The sequence below is a fragment of the Sceloporus undulatus genome, chromosome 8 (assembly GCF_019175285.1).
Source record: "Sceloporus undulatus isolate JIND9_A2432 ecotype Alabama chromosome 8, SceUnd_v1.1, whole genome shotgun sequence".
NCBI lineage: Eukaryota > Metazoa > Chordata > Lepidosauria > Squamata > Phrynosomatidae > Sceloporus > Sceloporus undulatus.
This window is the reverse complement of record NC_056529.1, coordinates 20,561,272-20,570,852: the sequence shown is the minus strand read 5'-3', so window position 1 is coordinate 20,570,852 and position 9,581 is coordinate 20,561,272. Positions and strand designations below refer to the sequence as shown.

The 9,581-nt window shown below is 42.2% G+C and overlaps 1 protein-coding gene across 1 annotated transcript in view; it reads left to right on the top strand.

The window, feature by feature from the left end:
- The window catches only part of CA5A (carbonic anhydrase 5A), a 26,772-nt gene that overhangs the window by 9,414 nt on the left and 7,777 nt on the right, over nt 1–9,581 (top strand). Inside the window, exons 2-5 of the mRNA XM_042437786.1 lie at nt 662–859; nt 7,531–7,649; nt 8,765–8,860; nt 9,097–9,550. Coding sequence (XP_042293720.1) covers nt 662–859; nt 7,531–7,649; nt 8,765–8,860; nt 9,097–9,550 — 867 coding nt within the window. The remainder of the gene's footprint in view (nt 1–661; nt 860–7,530; nt 7,650–8,764; nt 8,861–9,096; nt 9,551–9,581) is intronic.

Sequence of the window (9,581 nt, the reverse complement as noted above, 5' to 3'; positions counted from 1 at the left end):
CCCCCCCCCAAATAATAAACCCCTTGGGGAAAGACCACCCCAATAAAGATCCCTTAGAAAAGGACCCCTCACCAGACCACTGTAAGCCCTCCCCAGAATAAGTATAAGCCACTTGGGGAGAAGACCCCCTCCCCACAGTAATAAACCCCCTGGAAAAAGACCCCCCCAATAAACACTTTAGAAAAAGACCTTTCCCCAGACCCCCATGGACCCCTAAAAGCTCTCCCCAAAATGAACCCCTTGGGAAAAGGCCATTCCCTAAAGACCCCTGCCAAATAATAATCCCCATATTAATGATGACCCCATTAATTTTGTAAGGTTTTCTTTAGTGTGTCTGTGCGCCTTCAAGTCACTTCTCATGGTGACCTCATAAATGTTCATAGCATTTCCTTAGGCAAGGAATACTCTGGTGGTTTTGTCCTGTTCCTTCCTCTGGAATAGAGCCTCCAGAATTTGATATTCCTTGGCAGACTGCCATCCAAGTACTAACCAGAGCTGGCCCTGCTTAGTCTCCGAGATCAGATCAGATCAGGTCCATTTAGGGCATCCAGGGTTTTTTAGGCAAGGGATACTTAGAGGTGTATTGCTATTACTTTCCTCTGAAATATCACCTACAGCACTTGGCATTGTGAATAACACTGTCCATGTCCTCTTCTTGCAGTGCATCCGTTGTGGCAGAGTCCGATCACCATTCCTGGGGGCAGTCGGCAATCTCCGATCAATATCCAGTGGAGAGACAGTGTTTACGACCCTCACCTGAAGCCCCTTGAAATACGCTACGATCCCGCCACTTGCCTCCACATGTGGAACAACGGGTATTCGTTCCTGGTGGAGTTTGAGGACACCGCAGACAAATCAAGTAAGCCCATCTAACACAACTTGTGTTGCGATTTCCTCTGGACACACCTGAGTCCTCTTGTCGCCTGTGCAGATGCTGAGCTTAGAGACTCCTGGCATCTCAGAGAACTCAGTCCTCTGTCATAAAATGCCAGCAATTACGTGTTGCATGAATGATCTCTTTTGTATCACGCTGTACATAAATACTTAGGAGTTGAGCTACATATTTTGTACAAACAAAACGATAACAGTTGACTTGTTAGCTTGCAAGAGGGAGCATGATGTTATTGAAAACACAAGTGCTCAATTTGGAAATCCACAGTCAAGTTCCTGATTTTCCAGCAAACTCTCTTTTTGGCTTCAGCCTTTCTATTCCAGACCCAAAAACTACTGTATTCCGTTTTGGTTCAGATAAGAAAACCACATGATAGGTTTTCCTTGGAGTCACCATAAGTCAGAAACAACTTGAAGACACACAGCAAGAACTTGAAAATGTCTTTTAGCCTGAGGTGGGCAATTGAGGTTTTGGCTGCGACTGTTCTGACCTTTTACCATTTGCTATGCTAGCTAGGGCCAATGTAGGCCAAAACAAATATTCCTGTTTGTATCCGTTCTTGTAAGAATGGTTAAATCCTGCAATTTTAAACAAATCTTCTCTCTGAACTAATTAATACTTAGCATTTATGTTCAGAGTCTTCAAGTCACTTTCACTATGGATTAGGAATGAAAATCAGGTAGCCCTCCATATGTTGGACTGAGAATCTCAGCAACCCTAGCCAGCAAAACCAGGAGACAAAACCAGGAAAGGGTAGCTATCTTGCATTAGCAAGGCAGAAGAAACAAGCACAGAATAAAGCTCAATGGTCAATTTAGCATTGTTAATTGTGCACAGTAAGCTAGTTCTCCCATGGGTCCCTGGCTTGTTGTGTCTCAGGAATTCACCCACTGACTCCAGCATTCACTAGCTATTGCTCTTTTGACATAGGTCCACACTGCAGAAATAATCCAGTTTGACACCGCTAGGGAATCCTAGGAATTGTTGTTTCCGAAGCACCAGAGCTCTCTGACAGAGCAGGCTAAACATCTCACAAAACGACAACTCCCAGAATTCCCTAGCATTGAGCCAGGGCAGTTAAAGCGGCCTCAAACTGGATTATTTCCACAAAGTGGACTGAAGCATAGATAAAGAACAGTTGACATTTGGTATGCTGGGATTGGGAATGGTCGACCCTGACACCTTTCCCTCACCATTGACCTGTCCATTTTCGGGAAAGGAAACGCAACAACGCTTGCACATGAGTAAATTTTATGCTTTCGTCTTCACAAGTGAAAAGTATAACACCATCATTAAATGTTAATGAAATAAAAGGTTGCTTATCATGTTGGCTGTTGTTAACAGATAAGCTTTTGAATAATGCTCTTGAAAACACCTAGAAGGCAAGATAAGCTTTCACTTTTTAGCTATGCTTGTTCTGCTCTTATTCTCTTTGGAATTATTTAAACCCGATGGGAATTGAGTACAACTGAACCCATAGCACTGTAACAGCTCCCTTTTTGGAAAAAAGCACAGCAACCCCTCTATTCTTCCAATAAAGTTTAAATTTATTTTAAAGAGCTATATTAGCTCATGTAATGCTGCATGTAATGCTGCAGTGACTGTGAACTATTTAAGCAAGTAGGATGTGACCTCAGAAAACATTCACTGAAAAGCTGTCTGGCCCCAAAGTGAATCTTTTTAGCACATGGGTTATTTGTGTCACTAGTAAGTTGTAAGTGGCACAGCTTTTTTGCTTAGATCCAGTTAGCTAGGTGACCACTGATCTCCGCATTCATGCGTGTAGGTTTCTCAGTCAGGCTTCTCATTTGTTATAAATGGAGAAAAATACGGAGGTTGACAGTTGGTTTAACAGAAATAACTGGTCTTGTTTCATAGAGGTAGCCTCTCTGGGCAACCTGATGTCGCTCAATTTCCCTGTCATCCTACACCTTTGTACATTGTTCTCCAGTATCTGCAAAGAGAAATGGCACAGTGGGCTATTATTAACAAGTCCCATCCGATGATTATCACAACTGTGGCTGGCTTCAAGGGCGATCTGTCCCTCCGGTTCCTCCGCATTCTCTGTCCAAACACTCTCTGGCTCAAGTTTCTAAGCGTAACATGAAGATACCTTTGCTCTGGAAACTTTCAGTTGCTTTCACAGGTTGCTTTCACATGCTTGTTCTGAAATCAGTTCCAGTCCATGGTACTATTATAAACAATTTAATTTTGTGGTGCCTAACAACCCTCTTTTCCTTTTCATTATCTAGATACAGTACTTATTTATGAGACTAGCTAAAGAAAGAAGTTGGCACCATGAGCCGGCAGCAACTTCTTTCTTTGAGTTAGTCTCAAAGGTGCTACAAGACTTCTCTACGTACTGATTCTACAGACTAACACAGCTGTATCTTTGAATTCTAGATATATTAATGTGCTATATAAAGTTGTGTTACTTCCAAAGATGCATCTAAGTTGTAGAAATAATGCAGTTTGACACCACTTTAACTGCCATGGCTCCATCCTACAGAATCCTGGGGTTTGCAGTTTTGGTAGAGAAGGCTTGTAAAACTACAAATGATTCCATAGGATGGAGCGACAACACTTAAAATGTTGTCAAACTGCATTATTTCTACACTGTAGATGCACCCCAAGTGGCATAGCATTCTTTAGAATTAGAAGTAAAATTAACAAATGCTTCTTGTTTTCTTACATCCTTTCATTTTGTGTTTTTTCTGAGTCCTTAATGCCTAATTTACTCTTCTTTCTCATTTGCCTCTGGTGCTCTCTTCTTCCTTTGTCTTCTCTCTCCCTGCTTCTGCATTCAGCAAAAATAGAAACAGATACAGATAGAGAAGAGGAAAAAAGCAAAACAAGAATGGCTTAAAGCTAAAAGTTAAAGAAGAACAATACAGGAAGCTTGAATAGAGGAATATGAGATTTATAAGATGCAGAAATGCTGCATTCAACACAAGATCCAAATCAGATTCATGCCAAAGGTGAGGTTAGTTTTGCTGGGGGACATAGCATGAAAGTAAAGCAAAATAGAAATTGAGAAATCAAAGTCCTGGGCAGACAATAATAATGGTCATGTTGCATGTAAACGGTTGCCATCTACTGATTGATACTATGCTTATAGTGTTGTTACAATCTTAGGGTCAATCTAGACTGTAGAAAGAATGCAGTTTGACACCACTAACTGCCCTGGCTCCATTCTGCATAATCTTGGGATTTGTAGTTTTGTGAGGCACCAGCAGTTTTTGGTATTTTTCCCTATATCAATACTTTTTTTTGTGAACTGGGAGACTGTGCCACAAAAGAAGCTACATTCTAAATCCTGTCTCTTTTTAATGAAAAGTTTAGGAACTACTCATTGTCTTTAAGGCCAGAATCTCAGTTACACTATGGTTGCCCATACACCTTTCTGGTCATTGCAGAAAGGAGGACTCCAGTACCTTCTTTGTGATAGTGACCACTGTCCTGGACATTTAGCTGCAGGGGTTGGGCAGGGATCAATAAGGCAAAAGCCAGCTATGTTTTTGGAGTTAGACTCATGCAAAAGAAGGCATTCTCTTGGACTTTGCAGGGGTATTGCAGAGGTTTGGAACAATTATGTTGTTTTAATGAACCCAGCTGCAGAAAAACAGCCAAAAGATCCCCTGTTCATTTTTCCTCATCCACTGAATGGACACTGAGGGGCTTCCTAATGGCAGAAAGGTAAGTTGCACATGAAGGGAGTGGAGGGTCGAGCAGATCTACATCTAGCAAAGCTTTACCCTCCGTCAAAGCTCAGACGTCATCTCTGTTTGCATTCATCCGAACGATATTAAAATGCATGCTTTAGTAAAAACATACCTTAATGCATATTAATGTATCTAAGACAGATCAATTATTTGTAAAAATCGTACATTAAACATCATAACAACCAGACAGCCGTCAGTGAGAATAGCAAAATTCAAAAGCCTAGGCACTGTCTCAGCAGCTGACGCCTTAGACCCCTGGGGCTAAGTGAAATAATGATCAAAGGAGACTCGAGAGTAGGCTGATAATAGCTGTATCGTAGGATGTACTGCTTCTTTTCAATTCCCTTGATAATAACATCAAGGAAAGGAAACATGCAAAATTGTCTCTACTTTCTTAGGCTAGCGTAATGGAATGAGGACTGGCAAGACTCTCAAGTATTCTGCCTTGACATACATACATGCACATTTGTTCAAACGGCACTTTCAGTTGTTGGTGACATACAAAAGAAAATAGTGCTAAATAATTAAGAAATAAGAGCCACCATGAGCACTGGACTATGACTCTGGGGACCAGGGTTCGGATCCCTACTTTGTCATGGAAACCCACTGGGTGATCTTGGGCAAGTCAGCTTCAGATGATGGCAAAGGCAAACCCCCTCTGAACAAATCTTGCCAAGAAAAGCCCATCATAATTTTGCCTTAGGGTCGTGATAAATCAGAAATGACTTGAAGGCATAGAACAACAACATGCACTGTGTGTGTCTATGTGCCTAGAAGTTGCTTACCAACTTACCATGCCTCCATGATTTTCACTGGTTTTTCTTAGGCAGAGGTGGTTTTGTCAGTTCCTTTCTCTGAAACGCACTACTACCTTTAAAAAATGATATGCACACATTAGTTAGTTGTACAAGTACCTTTTCATCACAAGAGGGCAGTCATATGCAGCCCTTTTCTCTGCTGTGTTTTTCCTCTCCCTGCAAATACTTAAAAATATGTTTCTGTGCTTACCCTGGAAAAGAGGTGGAGAAGTAAAAGAGATACTACTATCCTTTGTGGATGAGTTCGTGTCCACTTTGATGAATAGGTGGAAAGAACATGACGCTAGAAAATTATTAAAGTCTCCCTGCACTTTCCTTTGGGCAATGTAAAAATCTGATTGGGTTATATCTGCCATGAAAATGGTACAGCTGCCATCCTAGCAATAAAAAACATACTGTATTTGTGGGAGATGTAAGATGGTGTTTCCATAAGAATTTCTCTAGATGAGGCAATTGAGCTGGTGGGGAAACCTTGAGACAATATATTTGCCATGCTTGGATTCTGTGTCTTCTCTTAAATAGTTGTGGGAATCATGTGGCCCTCCAGATGTGGATGAACTGCAACTCCCAGCATTCCTTAGCATTGTCTATGCTAGGATTTGCAGTCCAACAGCACCTGGAGTGCAGCATGAATCCCACCTTTGGCTGAAATGTATCCAGCAGATGCACTTGGCATTTGGGATAAATCTGTTACCAGCCTCAGTGTCAAAGGAAGGAATAGCAGAGAAGGGCAAGTGTTGCCATTAGCAACAATTATTTAATTAATATCCTTGAAATCCTTATATAGAATTTAACATTTCCTAAGCAGACTAGTCAAAAGGATGCATGTGTTGCCAAGCCAGTAATTGGTCTGTAGTTGTGAATATGAACCTGAGCATCCTAAATTAGATAGAGATAGAGTTGTAATCTGTGTGCCTGCCTTCCATGTAAGCATGCAAGATGTGTGTTTGTGCAATAAGAACTCCCAAGAATAGCTGTGGCTTTTGTGGCAGATGATGGTATCAGCATGGAGAGAAGACTATGTTTGGGTAATGTGGATGTAAGCACCCAATAATATCACAGTGAGCCAGCTCAGAGGCACTTGCTAGCAAAAACAGAAAGGTGTACTGTCTACCCAAGTCCTGAGTTTTCAAGCCTTGCTGGTTTTCCTCCCCATAAAACATAGATCAGTGTTTCTTCAACCTGCTGACCTCCAGCTGTGCTGTGTAACACAGTGCTCCTAGAGCTGTCTGATGTGGGAGACCAGCAGTTTTTCCCGTGTGCCAGGGAGTGGTACCATATTTGTGCCTCTTGGCTAGCATTGTTTTTTCCTTTCTGTTCTAGAGATTGGCATCTGATGGCTCATAGACTGGCACTAGTCCATGACCACCATTTTGAGTAGACATCTGGAAAGAGTGCCAGGCTGCAGTAGACGTTAGTTTTAGTTGGCAGTCAGACTCATGCAGCCGATGGGCACACATGGCCCCAGGGCTGTATTTGCACTCTTGCATCCCCCTTCACTCTTTCTCCCAACGTCTCTCCTGAAGAAAATGGGCTAACAAAGTGATCTGCATTTTGCCTGCCACAAACTCCTTCAAAGGGCTTTTACATAAATATATGCAGACTTCTGGTTTTGTTTGGGAGGCTGGTATGACCTCCGACCATCCTGGGAACTGAAAATTGGGCCCTGGACGCCTGGAGTTTTAATTATCCTGGAATTAGAAGCATGTGGATAGGACATTCCTGTCAGTCTCATAGCATCCTCCTTCCTTCCACCAGCTCACGGTCCACTTCAAAACCATACTGTCTGCCTTTGTGCTGTTACTGTTGGCACCATCCATGCTCTTTCTACGAAATCTGTATTGTTTCAGGAAAGCCAAAGATGCTGCCCCTGTCTTTGCCCCGCTTGTCAGATGCTTCTGAACTAAGGGACCGGTTCACTTGCATTGATTCTGGACTGTGTTGCTTTTAGCCTAGGGAGTGCATATGTATGTGTAACAGCACAGTCCTTATAGATGTCTCCATCCAGAAGTAAGTCTTATCAGGTTCAGCGAGACTTATTTGTATATACAGAATCTAAGCCTCAGTCTCCTAATGCATTTCTTTTTTTCATGGTCAGTTATTACTGGAGGCCCTTTAGAAAACAATTACCGACTGAAGCAATTCCACTTCCATTGGGGGGCCATCAACGAATGGGGCTCAGAACACACCATTGATTGCAAGGTCTTCCCAGCAGAGGTAAGAGGAAGAACCCAGGAGGGTTGGGCCTCTCTTGAAACATCGCAGAAACTTGATTTTAGGCTATTGGATCGCAATGAGACGTGGCAGGACAGGGCAAAGTGTGGCCCTTGGCTTCTCCGGGCTCCTTGGCCCACCCTTTTACTGGTCAAAGCAAAAACATGGGTTTGCTTCTCCCATAGGACCTGAGAGCGGGGGTTCACCTTTAAGTAAGTTGATGTTAAACGGCTTGATGCACCGTGTGACATAAAATGTGTATGTGTATATTGAGATACAGATATATTTTCAAAATCAGAATACCTGGCCACTGCTGTGTTTGGTTTCTTTTTCGGTTTCTTCTTTTTTGGCTTTCTTCCCGGTCTGTATGGTCTTTGGAGGCTGCCAGCGGCAGAAAGTCAGCCCCTAGACCCACTGCACTTGCCCACCCCTTTAGTAATAGTCATTTCAATTCCTGGGGTGAAATACACCAGCTGTGTTCAGTCATTATTTATTATTTATTTACGGTATTTATACACCACCCTTCAACCCTAGAGGCTCTCAGAGCGGCTTACAATTATTCTTTTAATTAGACGGTTCCCTGCCCTCAGGCTTACAACCTAAAAAGACACAAAAGGAGAAGGGAAGGTGGTGGGGAAGGGGACCAGGTCCAGCAGTTCTTCTCTCCCTATGAGGCCTGGACCAAGGCAGATGGACTGGAAGGAGGGCTCTGCTTCTTAATCGAGACCGGGCATAAGTTATGCCACTGTCTTCAGTTATACCCATGTTGTGCTGGTGGTTCCACATTTTCAAAGTCAGTGCCAGGACAGTATCCAATAGTTTGCTTTGCACAACCACTTTTTGCAAATCTGCAAATCAGCCCAACTATGCTAGTGAGGTAATTTCCGCTCCACTAACATTAAATTTGATTTGTGCCTGTATATCTAATGCAGTTCCCAGGAACCGTGTGGCTATGCAAACATCTAGTCTTGTGTCCAGTCAGCATGCAGACAGATTTGGCTAGTTGCTGTCTTTAATGGTCATCATAGTCCTGGGAATCCGTTTGTGAGATTTTTGAGGGTTATACTGAATTCATTACACTCTGTAAAAAAATAATGTGTTTCCTTTGTGTCTTCCAGCTACATTTAGTACACTGGAATTGTTGCAAATATGAAAGTTTTGAGGAAGCTTTAATGGAGGATAATGGCTTGGCAGTGATTGGAGTCTTTTTGAAGGTACGACAGTTGTGAAATTGAAATATCGGTTTTCAACAGTTGTTTTTAAAATGTAGAGACAAAAAAAATACAGTTTAAATAATCCTGTTTTGACGTGGAAAATTTGTGAGAACAAACCCATTTAGGGTACGAACAGACATTTCACTTCTTCATCCTTAAACATAATAATACCATAATAACTTAAATCTCTGGATATACCAAGTAAAAATGTACTGTTTCTGTCTTTGCCTGAACAGCTTGGAGCCAATCACAGTGGGCTGCAGAAGTTAGTAGATGCCCTGCCATCAATTAAACACAAGGTAGTATCAAGTTTTAATGTGAACTGTCTGAATATACATTATTTCCCTGTCTTTCTCCAAGAAGTCCTAGAAATGGGGGTGAACCAATGTGGGGTGATTTTTCCCCTCTTTCCCTCACCTCTTTCCCATAAACATGCATATATGTATATTGGCAAATACACAGTTAGGTATATCTTGTCTGACTGCCAATCCCTCCATCTTTTTGTGAGAGCTGATGGTACAGAAAGATGTGTCATGGAAGGGGAAGGGAAACAGGGGCTGCCTAAAATAAGGCCAAGGGCTGACCCAGACCTCTATATACTTATATGCAAACCCTGCAAGGTGGGCTTTCTAATCATAGAGAGGAGAGTAAGCAGTGGGAACTCTACGCATTTTCTCTTCACGTTTGCTGGTTAAAATTTAAGAAGGCTAGTGTTGCAAGC